Raw genomic sequence first — 16482 nt, forward strand, 5'->3', positions numbered from 1 at the left:
GTGCAAAGCTGGTAAAGACACCTTCCCCAAAAGAGCTGCAAATAAAATCCGACGGGGGTTCGTTTTGTGGTTTTCACACGGCAAAACGTAAAAAGGTTTAAAAGCACTGTATTTAACATCTGCTGTATACGATAAAGCAAAAAAGCCCAGTTCCCTGGGGGCATCTATGCTGCGGCTCATCAGACCAAAGGGGTTCATCTGAGGCACTCAAAGTTGAAAAACAGGATCCTTGCTTTAGGTTGCTGGGCTTGTCCAGGGCGGAGTAAGCCCTCTGCTGTAAACATAATTGCATCATCAAGGCAACTGTGTATTTTGCAGCTCCTAACTCTGTAAGAAATCCCTCCATCCACGCCACCCTGCACTGCACTCGCTTCTTCACCTCTCTTGTGCAACGGGTACTTAAACTTTATTTTATGAGATACTTTTCATTCTTTCCAACCCGCATTTAATTCTATTTGCATCTTTCCCCCCTTGTTAAAGTTAGTGTGCATCCACAAAACAAGTTGGTTGCTGCAGTGTTCTTTGCATCTAAGCCTGGCTGGATCTTTAAATTAAACCGTATTGATTTACATGCACTGTCAATTTATGTTGTCTGTCAAACAGGAAAAGTTTAATTAAGACAGGGAGAGAGAAAAAAAATCTTAACTCCCCCCCCCCCCCCCCCCCCCCCCCCTCCCTCCCTCTACTGTAAAACTAACTAAAGTCCAGAAATGAGCTTTGAATTGTTGTGAAGATTATATTAGTAGGAGAATTTGAGGAGAACCGGTTCTTTTACCACCCACTGAGCCGATCTCATGATTTCTGCATGACCAGGCTTTGGGTCTGACCTGTGGGCGCGCAAACCTTTGTTGCGGCAGCCACGGTGGGCGGCCGACGGGGCCACCAGCAGCCGGACAGAGCCTCCATTCACCCCGGCAGAGTTTCAATCAGCCGCACCCCCCCCCCCCCCCTTTTTTTTTTTTCCTTTTTTTTTTTTTTGGTGAGGTGCACGTACGTTCGCTGGAGCACGTCCACCCGTGTCTTCACGCGTGCGGAAGCGCATCATCCGCGGCGCTTCCACAGACATCACCACAGTGATGCCCTCATTTGCATGTGAGTAAAAAGAGACGCCAACGTGTTGGTGAGCGTGCGCAGCTCAGAATAAAAAGCTCACACAAGACAGGAGGGTATAGAGTCAACAACTGTCAGAGCAAACACATCTGGAGAGGATTTCTTTAAAAAAAAAACGCGAAAGATTGAAACAAACCCAACTTTAAAAGGTACTGATTCCTCTTTTTATTTACCGGTAATGATTTTTCTTTCTGTCTATCTGTATATTTTACAGATATTGTCTTTGAGAGAGAAAAAAAAACGAAGTAAATTATCACACCAAGAAAAGAATTATTGTATGTATTGTAATGATAAAAAAAACTGTTCAAATGTTATGTAAAGAGCTAAAGTTTTTCATGCTCTCATAAACCGGATGAGTAAAAAAGGAGGAGAGTGAGTGCGGAAGAGAAAGGGAGGAGTTTACACTAACTTTGGGTGTTTGACTGCTGAATTCATTCAAAGCTCATATAGGCATCCCAGTCCATCGGGCGTGTGGTGTCCTCCCTCTGGTAAAAGCTTTGAGAGTTTTCCTCTGAATCGATTTAACCACCAAGAAGATGCTGTTTGGCTGTTTGTCTAAAAGTTATTGTAAAGAATGCTCCTAATGTTGTAAACTCTCTTTGTTTTTGCCTGTTTTCAGGTTTTCCTGCTGACTGTTTTCTGAGAAAGGTTCCTTTATCCAGGAATTAGAGACATCCAACTCTGAGGAGACCCAGAAGTGTTCTTCTTTTTTGAAGAAGAAGCAAAGATCAAGATGCAGCAGTTGGAGGACGAACGGGTAAACGAAAAACAAAAAAAGCCTTCTTACATATATGTTACACCACAACCTAATGGTATTTGTTTAACAGTAACGATCTTTCACTCAAAGAGAAATCAGGTCCTATCTTTTAACCATAGACTACCTTAGTTACACAGTCAATGAATGCTGGAGCTTATTGAACTGGGAATCTCTAGTTTTTTTCCCCCAATACTCCGGTATTTTTCCACTCAGGAGCTCCGGATGAGAGTTAGAGCACTTCAGGACGTGACTAAGAAAGGATAAAAAAAAAAAGTAAGGCAGGATTGGTGGAGGAGCAAGTTGGGACTTGTGTGTCCTTCAGTCTGCTGCCTTCAATTCAGTACAAAAGTGGGATGGAGGAGCTGTGACACAGCAGAAAGCTGGAGCAAAAAGAGGCCGTTAACATGTAACATGCGTGAGGACATGTTTCTGATCCTCAGCACGATATTCCAAAGGCAAAATAACCTTGAGTTAAAAACATAGTGGTTGCACTGTATCATTATGGTTGCAAGGAAAAATCAAACAAAATAACATGATCCAGGTGCTTTTATTTAAAATGGAGAAGCAACCATTATTGCGACTGAAACATGCTGCTACTGTAGCAACATGGAGGGAACAGAGGTGTGGACTTGAGTCATACGACATGGATTTGAGTCACAAATTCAGTTTGATGAAACCGTGAAACATTTTCAACTCAACTTGAAATTTAACATTAGGGAATTGGGATTTCACTTTGGCTTGACTTTGACCTTCGACTTGAAAACTCTTGAAATCTTTCACCAAACAGGAAATCTTTAAGTTGTGTCTCACATATACTTTTCTTGAGTCAACGGATATTGACTTAACTTATGAAACCAGCAAGACACTTGAAGTTGAGAAACAAACAAATCTGTTTGCAAAATGCACTGCATGGTCAAAAATGAAGTTCAGAGGTTTTGAAAACTATTTGGAAGAAGAAAGGGCAAGAGAAGCATAGTTTTGGACTTGACTTCAGAAGAGCGTGTTATGACTTTGGATTTGACCTTGGACGTGTCTTTAGTCCGTCCTTGGGACTGGACTGTGAACTGCGTGGGTTTGTTTTGGACTTGAATTGAGACTTGACTCCAGACTTTCCCTGGGAATTACAAAACAGCTTCTTGATGGTGAATTTAGTAGTAGTTGTCAGTGTGGTTATTGTGCGGAATAGCATCACTTTATCTTATTTGGCTCATTCAAGTATAACAAGCTGATCTTAGCAGAGCAGTTGGGAACCTGCTTGAATAGACAGCTTTACATTTACCGTTAGATGAACTGAGTGGTAAATAGAATTAACTTATATGGTGCTTTTGAAGTTATAGAAACCACTCAAAGTGCTTTAAGCCAACACCCACATACTCATACACACCCCTTTGCAGTGATGGGTGGTGTCCCTCTTTTTTTGTTGTCCTACCATTAGTGTCTGTTGTTTTGTTGACCGGAAACAGAAACAAAACCACCCTCAAATGTGTTGTTCTTGTGAATGAGAGGTCAACGTAGTAGCTTTCTTTCATCCATCCGACCGACAGTGTGCAGCGTTGAGTGGGAGAGGTGTAAGCTCTGTTCTAGCCAACGTACCTCATTTATAGAACATTAAACCTTAGGAACAGAAGATTTCTGTAGTTTGGGAGCTGGTATTTTTTTTAAACACCACCTACCGGTAAATTATTTCAAACATCGTCCAGCGGGATGAGGCAGGATGTGTCTAAATATACTTTTTGCAGTAACAAATTAGCAGTTTGCATCCTTTGTTGCAAACCTTTGATGTGGTTGTTCTTTTGTAACCAGTTGCTTCATTTGTGTGGCTGTTACCTAAGATTTTTTGCTTCATCTGTGACGGGGAAACTAATTGCAAGATAACACGAATGTGGAAGTTAAGGGGTTGCAAAGGAAATCTGGTTCAGTGTAATTCTCTGTGGCTTTGAATAAGTAAACTTTTTTCCCAAAAAGACTTAGTACAGCAAAGTTGACGAAACATGAATAGAAATGGTAGGGCTTCCAGTTTTAATGCATGTCCTTTTATATATCTGAACAGTTAATAACACAAATCACATAATGATCACAACTTTTTGCAACGTATTGTTGGATAGTTTTATCCATTTTATGGTCATTTTAGTGTCAATTTGTTGCAGATGTTGTGCAACATCCCATGTTCAGCTACTAGCCTTCGCTGCATGTGTAAAAACAGACCAATGTACTCAGATGACTGCATGTCTGTGCAACCACTAGCCCAGAAACATGTCGATACAACGCCTCAGCCAGCCATGGAATGATCATATGATGCTGCTCCTACTTGCACAAATGGCTGGTCTCTGTTTTGATTTGCATGTTCACATAAGGAGGTATTTTATGAGCAATAGTCTATAAATTGTCAGTAATATCTTCCTGCAGATGCACACAATAATATTTCTTGTTCATTCAATTAAATTTTATTTATATAGCACCAATTCACAACACATGTCATCTTAAGGCACTTTACAAAGTCAAATTCTATGAAATCATACAGACAGATTGGTCAAAAAGTTTCCTATCTAAGGAAACCCAGTAGATTGCATCAAGTCTTGACGAGCAGCATTCCCTCCTCCTGAAAGAGGGTAGAGCCACAGTCGCCTGCATTGTCCATGGCTTTGCAGCAATCCCTCATACTGAGCATGCAAGAAGCGACAGTGGAGAGGAAATCTCTCCTTTAAACTTCCAGCAGAACCAGGCTCAGTGTGAACGGTCATCTGCCTCGACCGACAGACAGAGCAGAGACACAGAAAAGCACACATTGTTCCAGGGATCTTTTCTATGTTACATGGTAATGGCAGATGATCTGCTCCCCTTGGATGGTGTCACAGCTAAGAGAACGCCAGACCAGGTGTACCTACTATGAAGAGAAAAAAAGTTAAATGTTGAAGTCACAACAAACAATGCAAATTTGAGAACAGTAGGAGGATTCAGCAGAGTGAGCAAAATAGACTCTGATGTCCTCCATGACTGATGACTGCGTGTTGTGATAGTGAAGAATTGCAATAGTCCAGCCTTGAAGAAACAAATGCATGGACTAGTTTTTTAACATAATTTCTGGGCAAAATATTTCTAATTTTGCCAATTTTCCAGAGGCGAAAAAAGGAAATCCTGGAAACCTGTTTGATATGGGATTTAATTGACATGTCTTGGTCAAAAATAACTCCAAGATTTTTTTTACTTTATTACCAAAGGCCATTTTAATGCCATCCAGATTAAGTGATTCATTAAGAAGTGTCTGTTTTGAGGACTCTGATCCAAAGATTGCAACTTATCTTATCAGAATATAAAAGCAGGAAATTCATCCACATGCATTTACTCTCTTTGCATGTATCTTGTCCTGGCATTTTTAGATCAAAAGCCTATTTCCTCTAAATGACATCCTCATTCTGTGAGTGAAGCGGAGCACAATTATCCAAGCCTCTGTCACAAGATTTCACATCACTTTTGTGCATGAAATTAAAGATGTGTGATATTGTGCTAAAACTCACAATGCTACTCTTGACATTTCTTTCCCATTATGAGTAAATCATCATTGTTTTTAAAAAAAATTCAGGACTTCCTGTTTTTTTTTGCTTGCTCACTCTGAGTCGCTTGGAGCTTTTCGATAAGTTAACAGGCATCTGATGCAAGCAGCTGCAAGCATAATATGTGCCAAAAGCCTATTACTGTACCGCCACTTGTAAAATCAGGAAGGAACAGTGGCTTCTCTCTTATAGCAAAAGAAAAAAAAAAAACATAAATTGCCAACTACATGTACGGACACAACGTTTTTTTTTTTTTTTTGCTTAGCTTTCCTGTAGACTTTCTGAGCTTCACTTCGAGGCAGTTTGTTCCGAATAACACCAGGAGTGAACTTTGTTCGTGTCTGAGGACTGATTTATGTAATCTGTGCAGAAAGAGATATGATGAAAGGCAGGTCAGGGCTTTCTGTTCTCATCTTGGTCGACTTGTTTCTGAAAATGTTCTTGATGTGAGCATGGGAACCAATTAAACAAAACAATGTAAACAATGAATCAGCCCTTTTTGAGTGTTCTCAGCAGCAGTGGGAACATAGCGGGACATTACCTCTGTCCGTTAATGAGGCTGCTTGGACGGCAAACTTTTTAGACTTGTTAGACTCGACCCACAGCTCACAAGGTGTTCAGTCATTTATGGATCTGAGAGGCATGTGGTTACAGAGTTAGTTGTTAAGTTAAAGTGAAACTTTTTGAAAGGCTGCCACCACAAAGCATGTTGAAAGACACAACTTCACGTGGATTTAGTTCTCCATCTCTACGTGTATTATTATTTTTTTAATTCTTAGCAGCCACTTACAGACCTGTAAAAATTAAATTGCCATATTACAGATTTCTTCTGTTGTTCCTTTTTCTCACCATAAACTCCTAATATCTGAAAAAGATAACCAGAGCAAATGGAAAAATTTAATTATCATTTGATTTATTAAGGGAAAAAAAAGCTATCCAAGCCAATCTGGCCCTATGTGTAATGTGATAATTTCAGATGATCAGACCTAGCCCCACCCAGGTCTGACAGCTGCCGCTCTATAGAAGCAAGAAATAACTTAATAATTTATACAAGGACCACTGTGACAACACGAAGTAGGCTTAAAGATCGCAAAAAGCAGAACATCATGCTTCGATCTCGTCTTCCTGATGAAGAAAATCAACAACAGATTTTAAAAAAAAAGGCATTTAAACCTATCAGTCTGGAAAGCAAGCCATTTCTAAAGCTTTGTGACTTCAGTGAACAGCAGAGAGAGTCGTTATTGGCAAATGCAGGAAAACATGGAGAAGTAGTGCAATCACCACAGAGCCCAGAACACGTGAAGCTCCGTGGGCTTCACTCAGTTTGCTTAGACTAACATTTGCCAAAATACATTTTAATCTTCCCCAAAACTTTTGTTGAAACAATGTGTGGACTGATGAGACAGTTAAACATGGCATTGGCAATGTTGAAGCCGCTTTGCTTCTTAAGGGCCTTCAAAGCTTGCTGTATTTAATGAAAAGCTACATTTTGCTCCCTAGCAGGAAACCCCTTAAGGAGAATGTCCGACAATAGATTTATAGCCTAAAGTTTTAGGGTTCTTGGGTTATGCCATCGAGTCGACGTCCGATGAGCTGAGATAAACAAAGCAAACATTTAGAAGTCTGCCACTCCAAGCCCAGAATCAAAGGCTTTAGTCTAATTGCTATTGCTATGGCATTCATTCAAACAGGCCATTCACGTTATGAAATAAAACAACTTTGCTGAGAAGAGACCCGCGTAAAAGACTCATCGCCAGTCTTATTGCACCTGTTGGTGCGTCAGGTTGGTCTGGTTAGACATTTTGTGTATATTGAGGAAAGATTTTTGTTTGAAGACCTAAAACATCTGACTGTAATAAAAAATAAATAAAAACAGAGAGAAACCTGTAAGTGGGCACAGTAATTTAGTCAGGTGAATTAGCCAGTTATTAAAAGCTGAGCCCCACTTTAATTCTTGGACCAGCAGGAGAAAACCTCCACCAAAGGAATTATGTTCTCAGCACCATTTTAGCTCCTTTTTCTGAGAAATACCTCAGCCTGAAAGCCTCAAATCAGAGGGGCTCGTGCAGTGCGGTAATACCTGCTTTCAGAGCCGGGCCTGCAGCTGCTAATGTGCTGATCTGAAAACAAGAGGGAGAGCGTTTGCAGAAAAGCCTCATTGTGTTTAATTACCAGTGTGCGTGTAAACAACCAGAGCTTTGTCTTCAATCTGGAGCCGGACACACGCGGCATTCAAAGCCGGGGAGCGACATGTGCACGAGCTCCATCTGCTTACTGCGACGGCCTGTCATAACGCCCCGTCTTCTTCTGTCCCTACAGCCCAAGAAGAAGGTGACCGCCTACCTCCTCTACTGTGTCTCAACAGCAGTGATCGGCTCCCTGCAGTTTGGATACAACACAGGAGTCATCAATGCGCCTGAGCAGGTGTGTGGTTATGCACAAACTTTTATTGTATCTCTCTCTGGCATCATGTGTGCTAGCCGGGTCACTGTGACCTATAAGTGGGGATTGCGGTGCCTCATTTATTCAGCGAAAGAGCCCATTTTAGCGATGCTAGGGTCCACTCTGCCCCCGTGTGGACAGTACACAGATTTCAGTTTGATTTAAAATTGAAATTTTGTCTTTCTTCCCTTTTTTTTTTTTTTGTCCAGAAATTACGAGTTTTTTTCCAGAATGTGTCCAGTGAGCGCTCGGGGGAGCCCTTCTCCCCAGGAACCACCACCATGGTGTGGAGCTTTGCTGTGGCCATCTTCAGTGTGGGTGGCATGATCGGATCGTTCTCCGTTGGAACCATGGTCACCAAGTTTGGCAGGTGAGACAATTTCTTGCTTTTTTTTTTTTTTTTAGAACATTTATAGGTGCATCTCAATAAATCTGAATATTATTGGAAAGGTGAATTAGTTTATAATGCATTATTATATAGATGTATTACACACGGTGGCAGGGAGGGTATTATAGGTGTTTATTTTTGTTCATTTGGTTGATAATGGCATGGATAATGAAAAGAGGTTGATTTGATCTGAAAATAGGAATGTCACATACATAAAACCAATAAAAAAAACTGTTGCCTTCTTTAAGAATAAAGTTGTCATGATCTGTAAGGATGTTGCTGGACCAGATTGCAGAAAGGCAGGCGGCACCGTGGAGCTGAAATATTTAATGAAGCAAAAGCAAAACTTTCAGAGCAGACACAAAGCGGATGTACAGAAATATAAAAATCCAGCAATGAGATAATGACAAATCAGGGTTTAAGTAAGGAGGAAAACAGGTGAGAGGCGTGAGTGATGAAGAGCAAGAGGGAAACAGGAGGGGAAAACCTAATTAACATGAATTAAAACTGATAGAAAATACAAGGAAACCCAAAATATACTGAGAAGACAGGAATAAACTGGGAAACCTACTAAAGAAAACGGCAATGGCCACAGAAAAGTGAACAAAAGAAGGCATGGAGAAAAAACCCAAAGTCCTCAACATCACAACAAAAGTAAATTTTGCATTTTATGTGGACTTTAAAATCCCAGAGTCCAGGTACCGAGTCCGTAAAGTAAGTGGACCTTATTTCCATGCACCATTTTGGTTTTATAGTTATCCGAGAAGCTGAATTTGTGTCTTCATAAGCTGCCAGCCATAATTATGTGAATAAATTCAATGAAACGCTTGAAAGTATTTCAAGAGTCTCACTTTTTCTGATTTGAATAACTGAAATAAATTTACTTTTTGATGACATTCTCATTTATCAAGACACAGCTGTAGTTGCCACAAGAAATCAAGTTTTTTTTTGTTTTTATATAAAATGGTGTCTCTATGATCCTGTCTCCAATCACCAGGCGAAAATCGATGGTGATCGCAAACGTCCTGGCTGTGCTGGGCGGCGGTCTGATGGGACTGTCGTCTCTGAGTCGCTCTTTTGAGATGGTCATCATCGGCCGGTTTATCATTGGTGTTTTCTGCGGCCTCTGCACGGGTCTGACCCCCATGTACGTGGGCGAGATCTCTCCCACCGCCGTCCGAGGAGCCTTCGGCACGTTGCACCAGCTGGGTGTTGTGATTGGCATCCTGGTGGCACAGGTATGCTGGTTTGCTTCCTGTAGTTTTTTTTTTTTTGTTCTTTTCTTAAAGCTTTTAATCTATAGTTGCTGAATAGGAAGGTCAACACCTTGGAAAAATATTAATACCGTTTGAACTATTTTATATGTTGTCATGTTACAACCACAAACTATGTAATTTAAAGGGATTTTATGTGCTAGACCCACTAAAAGTGGCTCATGCTTCATAGAAAGCAGAAGGTAAATGTTTTTTTTATAATTATTTTAATAAAACCTTTTTAAAGTGTCAAATGTGGACCCTGTCCCTGCAGAAAAAAAAATCCCCTCAGCATGATGCCCCCACCACCATGTTTCACAGTGGATATATTGTATTCAGGTTAATGTATAAGATATGTCACCCTCTCCTGAAAGCAATGATGTCCAGTGGATTTTATGTAGGGTTATCAGAGTCGAAGGGCCCGAATACATACGCATGCCAGACATCATATTTTATCTCCCTGACAAAAATGGTAAAAAAAAAGTCATGTACTATTCCTTTCAGCTTTACTTTTATGCACCCAAAATATGACATTCTAATAAAATGCATGGTAGTTTAGAGAGGTGTTTTTTTTTTTTTTTTTTTTTTTTTAACCAGGTAAAATATGCACGTAAGCTTTCTCAATTTACATGAATCGACCGAGGTGCATGGGAAATAAAAGGTCAATACTATAATTTTGAAGATATCACTTTGATTAAAGCAACGAGCTGGGGGGAGAACAGCTACATTTCTTCCTTCTCTACTATGTGTTGGATTTTGCAGAAAGATTCGTTCCTGACTTGATGATCTAATTTTAGCCTGATTTATGTGTTTGAGTTCCACCTCTTTGTGTTTCAGATCTTCGGCCTGGAGTCTCTGCTGGGATCGGATGATTTGTGGCCCTGGCTGCTCGCTCTGACCATCCTGCCGGCCGTGCTGCAGAGCATCATGCTGCCTTTCTGCCCCGAAAGCCCTCGCTACCTCCTCATTGTCCTCAACAAGGAGGAGGAGGCCAGGAAAGGTCTGTTTCAACCCTGCTCACGTGTTGCTTTGCTTTGTTTTAAATGTACCACCGTTTGCTTTGTGGACATATATGCTGACTTCCTCTGCTTCCCGCTGCAGCCCTTGAGCGTCTGCGCGGTTGTGAAGATGTGAGCGAAGACATTCAGGAGATGAAAGAGGAGGGCATGAAGATGGCCATGGAGAAGAAAGTGACTATGCTGGAGCTCTTCCGCTCGCCCAACTACCGGCAGCCGATCATCATCGCCATCATCCTGCAGCTCTCGCAGCAGCTGTCCGGCATCAACGCTGTGAGTATACGACACATGTGGCATGACGTAGACTTTAAAACCGCAACAGGAACACTCACTCGGCTAGATTTAAAATGTGTCCTGACAAAAACATCACGAGAGATGCCTCCAGGGACTGTTTTGAGTGCAATCGACTCAAGTGATCTATCAAAGATTTTGGTACCGGGGTGATGCAGCAAGGCCGTCTACATTCAGTTTTAGCTGTCACGTCCGTCCCTGCGCAGCAAACCACGGCAAAATTGATCGAACTCCAAAAAAGCACGTTAACTTTACTGACCTCACGCCAAAGAGCAGCTTATACTCGTAACCATAATGCGGTCTCAATGAGTATCCTTATGGAGGCGCTCCTAAAGCTGCACACAGCCAGGTTTTCCTGAAAACAAAAACAAGACAAAAACATATGGATTTAAATCGAGAGTATTAACAGGTATTAGTCCCTTGCAGCATTGCAAAACATTTCTAATCTTCACTTTTACTTCTAATCAAGGTTGTTTTTTAGCTGCGAGCAACAGAAAACTCAAAATCCCTGGTGGGACTCCCTGCAGGACATAATGGACTGTTTAGCCTCTGGAAGAAAAAAAAAGGCATTCCCGCAGGAGAACGAAAGCCCCCAAAACTCGAGGACTTACTGTGTTTGCAGCTTAGTGAACACTTAAACTGTATTTCTGTATTATTAAAGACTTAATATTATCCGACTGCTTCACAACCTCCAAGTAAAGCTAGAAAGTAACCTGAAAGTTTTTTTTTTTAATTTGTTAAATAGTTATCAGACTAAAGAGTTTTTTTTTTTAAACAATAATGTATAATTCGGTTAGACTGATTTAAAATCCCCTCAAAACAAAAACTTTTTATTTATCTTTGTATAACTGGATCACATTTTCCAGGAACCTCTCATTATTTATCCCTGAGTTTCTATTTCTATTTATCATAATTACAATATGAGACGGAGGCCAATTTCTCTTAGCCACTCCTCAAAATGGGAAAGACAAGAAAACTGGAATACTATATAAAGGAGGCAGATGTCTTGATCTTCACCAGAGAGGACATGGCAATGAGAAAAATCTCAGTATGGACGGTGCTAGCTCAGCAAAATTGAAAATATAAAACAACTGGAACGGTCCCAAACGAGGCTGGAGCTACATTTATGCTAAGAGAGATTGAGATCTCCAAAGTTCAGTGTTGGAGAATGGCAGCAAAGCACGTTATTTCAGAAACACCATGTCTCAGAAATATGTCAGGTAGGTCTCAGCACACAGCAAAGGATTATAAAAAAACAACCTTCTGTTCACTGTTAACCTGCTACTGCCTGAATTTATTTACGAATATATAAAATAAATACTATTTGTGATTTTGCTGTTGGATTTTATATGAAGTGGAAACTGTTATTTTTAATAAAGAACAGGAAACAGATTGATATAGTTAGTTAGTATGCAAATGAACTAAAATGGGCACCATTAGGCACTTTTTCAGATCATTAGCTGACAGACTTCAAATATGATCCTCGGCTTGTTTGATTTGACTGAACAGGCATTAGTTGCCGTTGTGTTGTGGTTTGAGGCAAATATCTGACAATAGTGGTTATTAAGTGGTTACTAAGCCTGGTGGAGCATATGTGATGCTGTTTGCCTGTTTCTCATCTGAAGTCCCTGAGAACATTGTTAGAGCGTATGGCATTATGAACTCTTTAAAATACAAGGACATTATAAATAAGCATCTGGTGAACCGCATCATAAATGGTTTCCAGAAGGAAAAGCACCCAGTGGTGATGTTATTAAATTATTATTTCTTAACATTTCTAAAGTCTTTAACTTGAGTTTGTGCTATGATTAAGAAAAGTCTACATTACCATTGATGCGTATGAATGTAGCTGGCACTGTACATCCTCATAAAAAAAGGATTTTCCTATTTGCTGATGTAACATTAAATGACCAGATTTTACTAACTTAAATATTCACTCCTCCACAATAACAAACCTTTATCTTTTTTTTTAGGTTTTCTACTACTCTACAGGCATATTTAAAACTGCTGGTGTCACTCAGCCCATCTATGCCACCATTGGAGCTGGCGTTGTCAACACCATCTTCACTGTGGTCTCGGTAAGTGTGTGTACTGGTACTGTCCGGATTCGCTCCTTGTTTTCTGTTGGCTGACTGCTAATCGGCCAGTCGTGCTCTCTATGGTCCAGCTGTTCCTTGTTGAGCGGGCGGGAAGGAGGACACTACACCTGATCGGCCTAGCAGGAATGGCCGTCTCTGCCCTCCTCATGACCATCTCCCTGTCTTTAGTGGTGAGCCACACACCTACCGCCACTTTATCATCAGCTTTCATATCACGCTTTTATCCTAAGCTGTTATTCTCATCTTCTTCCCATGCAGGCAAACACCCCGTCTTTGAGTTACCTGGCAATTGCGGCTGTGTTCGGCTTTGTCGCCAGCTTCGAGATGGGCCCCGGTCCTATCCCGTGGTTCATCGTCGCCGAGCTCTTCTCTCAGGGGCCTCGCCCTGCTGCCATGGCCGTCTCCGGTTGCTCCAACTGGACCGCCAACTTCTTGGTGGGGCTGGTGTTCCCTAAACTGGAGGTATTTTCCCTCACACTGAAACACTGAATCATCTGTCATACCGTGCTTTAGGAAAGTATTCTCGTCCCTTGAGCCTTTTTACATTTTGCCAGGTTATAACCAGAAATCTCCATGCATTTTATTGGGATTTCTTGAGACAGACCAAAAAAAAAAAAAAACAGACAACATTACCGCGTATATTGAGGAGGAAGGAAAAGGATTTGTGGTTTTAGAAACTTTCCCACATGAGAACCTAAAAAGGGTGTTGTGAGTTGTATTCAGCCCCTGTTACTGTAACACCCCTGAATAAAAGCCTGTGCAACTTTCTTCATAAGTCACCTAAGTAGTAGTTGGAGACCACTTGTATGGATAGCATCTCTGGAGGGGCTGCGGTTAATTACAGCCCAGGGGAGAGAATCTGTTGACAGAACAACTATTAGCCCTGCAGTCCAGAAATGGTTGCACGAAGAGAGCCATGAAATAAAAAAATGTAAGAAGTCCCAGGAATCATATGGAGATCTGTGCTCTGGTCAGATGAGACCAAGACTCAACTTTTTGGCCAACATGCAAAATGCTTTTTTCAGGTAAAGGACAGGGAAGCTGGTCAGACTCATGCAGGTGGATGGAGCTAAATACAGGGCAATTCTAGGGGAGAGGGGGTTGCTAGAAGCTGCAAAACATGTGAGATGAGGGCAAAGGATCATCAAAGTCCACAAACAACAAAAATACATTGAAGTTCATAGTTGCAACATGACAAAATGTGTAAAAGTTGACACTTATAACCTTCTTTCAGGAAACTATTGGCGCATACGTCTTCCTCATCTTTATGGTCCTCCTCATCCTCTTCTTCATCTTCACCTACCTGCGAGTGCCCGAGACGAAAGGACGGACCTTTGACGAAATCGAGCAGGGGTTCGCCGTCAAGCCCGCCAGTTCCCCGGTGCCTGACGCTGTGTTCATCAGCCAGCCAGAGGTCCAGGACCCGGCGCCATTGTCCCCCACTGAAAAAGTTCCCATGGTGGACCTTCCTTCAGAGAAACAATCATAAGATTGGTTGAAAGAGAGGGAGGATGGACTGCAGCTTCTTACTGTAGAAGTCAAAAAGCATAGTTTCTAAGTCAAGAATTTTACAGTGCCTTTTTTGTAAAAGTATTTCATACACTCTTTCCCCCATAAGCAATAGTATTATTAATAACAAAACTTAGGTTAATCCTGGACCAAACTTGATTGTAGCACCAGTGCTTAGTGTTTAAGGACTTCTCCAGCCATGGCTCGAGTCGTTGTGCCGCATAAGAGGATCAATGTATGTTTGAATTTTAAGCTTGCCCACCGTGTTCAAAGGTTGCAGGCTTTACGGGGGTTTATGTGTTCATGAGGTCAAGCCTAAAAAAAGCTACAGTCAGACGTAGGCAGTTTGGTCCCCAAATAAAGAAAATTATTTTAAAACATGCCTTTGATAAATGCTTTTCTGCCAGGGGAAGAAAAGCATGAATGAACACAGAGGAGGCGCTGCAAGAAGAACCACTCTGAGCATAAAAAAAGTGTAATTATTATACACTGAGAATATTTTCTTAATCACATTAACTCCTCGCTTTTGGCGAAAACTCATGACGGCATTTCTCTATATTTGTGGGATTTTAAATTCTGCATTCATCTGCGCTTGTGGCGATAAAGCAGCAAAACAAGAGCAGATCCGAATGGAGGCTTACAGTAAATGTAGATGTTTTTTTGGGAAAGAAAATACTCGCTGAATTTGAATAAAAAGCAAAAAGAAAGACGTTCTCTTCGGAAAAGCACAAACAAGCTTTACGGCTTCAGTTTAAGGGTTTTACTGCAGGAAACGACGTTGACAAAAAAAATAAATAAAAAAAATAAAACTGTCCTAATCTAGTTGTTTACATCACGCATACAGAGTTAAATTTAAGAAACTCAGGTTGTAAATTTTATGTAAATATTTAAGGTTTTATTGTGTTTGTAATTTTGCCTGCAGAAACCACTGGATCGCAGGTTATTTTGTAATCTACGAAACTGTGTGTTGTGCCAGTTTGCAATAATATGTTCTCATCTGTGTGGTGCGTAAAAGCAGAGTCCTGCCCGCTCATAATTTAATGTACAGCACATCCTGCAAGACGTCCGCCTCGTAAGATTGCGGTGTGGACTAGAGACACTAAATGGATAAATGGATTGTATTTATTTCAGTGTTTAACGCACAAAACGTGTCATTAAAGATATATGTTTGTTAGTGATGTGAGTATGTGTGCATTTACTGTAGACACAAGTGACTGAATCTAGATCAGCTGGTTTTGGAGTTGCTCCAAACCAGGTTGCTGTTGGAACTGTTGCATCTTCCATCTGGGTGTGCATAAACTTGTTGAGGAAACAGTTGTCGTTGCAGTCTCCTTTCTAAAAAAAAAATGTATTTATTCTGAATTTTGTTTGTGTTTTTTTTGTCCTTCCAGGTTTGCTTTAATCTGTTAAATTCACTCTGATTTCATTCTAGTCTCATGTTTTTGCACTCTGCACAGTTATTAAAGACATTGCAATAATGCTGCTTTGCCGTTCTCACTTTTCACACGTGTAACTTGTATATTTCGCACTTTTAGTACAATTCTTTTGTGCAAATAAAACCAGTGAAAATACATAGTGGGAGTGTCACCGTCAGTTGAGCGCTGACCTTTATTGTAAGTTCTAAGTTAAGTTTATCATGTGTAACGGGAATGTGTGACTTCACTAATGAGCGTGCTCATGTGTGGTTTTTTTTTTTTTTTTCTGTGCACGGTCCCAGCTGCTGCAGTATTTAGCTGTCATGAATGTTTAATGTAACTGCTGCTCTGTAAAACTTTATTAGGTCTGTCTAGTATTCACGACTCCACGCTGTGGCTGTCTCCGTTTCCTTTTCCCGCCGTCGTAAAAACCCTCATTCAGTTGAGTGTGGTTCCATGATTTTAATAGCTCAAACATATACATGCACATGACGAGTGTAAATGTCTTACTGGATAATATAAAACAAGCTGTACTAAGTGCTGAGAATAAAAATAAAATTATATGCAGAAATAAATCATTATAAATGTGAATAGAAAGGAGAAGTATAGCATCAGACGTGAAAGTTAAGAGCAGCAGGTAATCAAAAGAAA

The 16482-nt window shown here is 40.8% G+C and overlaps 1 protein-coding gene across 2 annotated transcripts; it reads left to right on the forward strand.

Moving 5' to 3' along the window:
- Nucleotides 1–1043: 1043 nt before the first annotated feature.
- Nucleotides 1044–15989, forward strand: slc2a3b (solute carrier family 2 member 3b). Of its 2 annotated transcripts, none has more exons than XM_036135114.1 (11): nucleotides 1044–1259; nucleotides 1730–1867; nucleotides 7738–7842; nucleotides 8070–8230; nucleotides 9246–9486; nucleotides 10339–10501; nucleotides 10603–10790; nucleotides 12782–12886; nucleotides 12976–13077; nucleotides 13166–13369; nucleotides 14142–15989. In XM_036135114.1, exons 2-11 carry the CDS (start codon nucleotides 1844–1846, stop codon nucleotides 14394–14396), a joined length of 1548 nt encoding a protein of 515 aa, XP_035991007.1. In that variant the 5' UTR covers nucleotides 1044–1259; nucleotides 1730–1843; the 3' UTR covers nucleotides 14397–15989. The 2 variants fall into 2 exon arrangements, with proteins under 2 accessions (XP_035991007.1, XP_012730585.2); XM_012875131.3 differs by lacking the exon at nucleotides 1044–1259 and adding an exon at nucleotides 1518–1598.
- Nucleotides 15990–16482: the final 493 nt, after the last annotated feature.

This window comes from Fundulus heteroclitus, chromosome 3 (assembly GCF_011125445.2).
Source record: "Fundulus heteroclitus isolate FHET01 chromosome 3, MU-UCD_Fhet_4.1, whole genome shotgun sequence".
Taxonomy (NCBI): Eukaryota; Metazoa; Chordata; class Actinopteri; order Cyprinodontiformes; family Fundulidae; genus Fundulus; species Fundulus heteroclitus.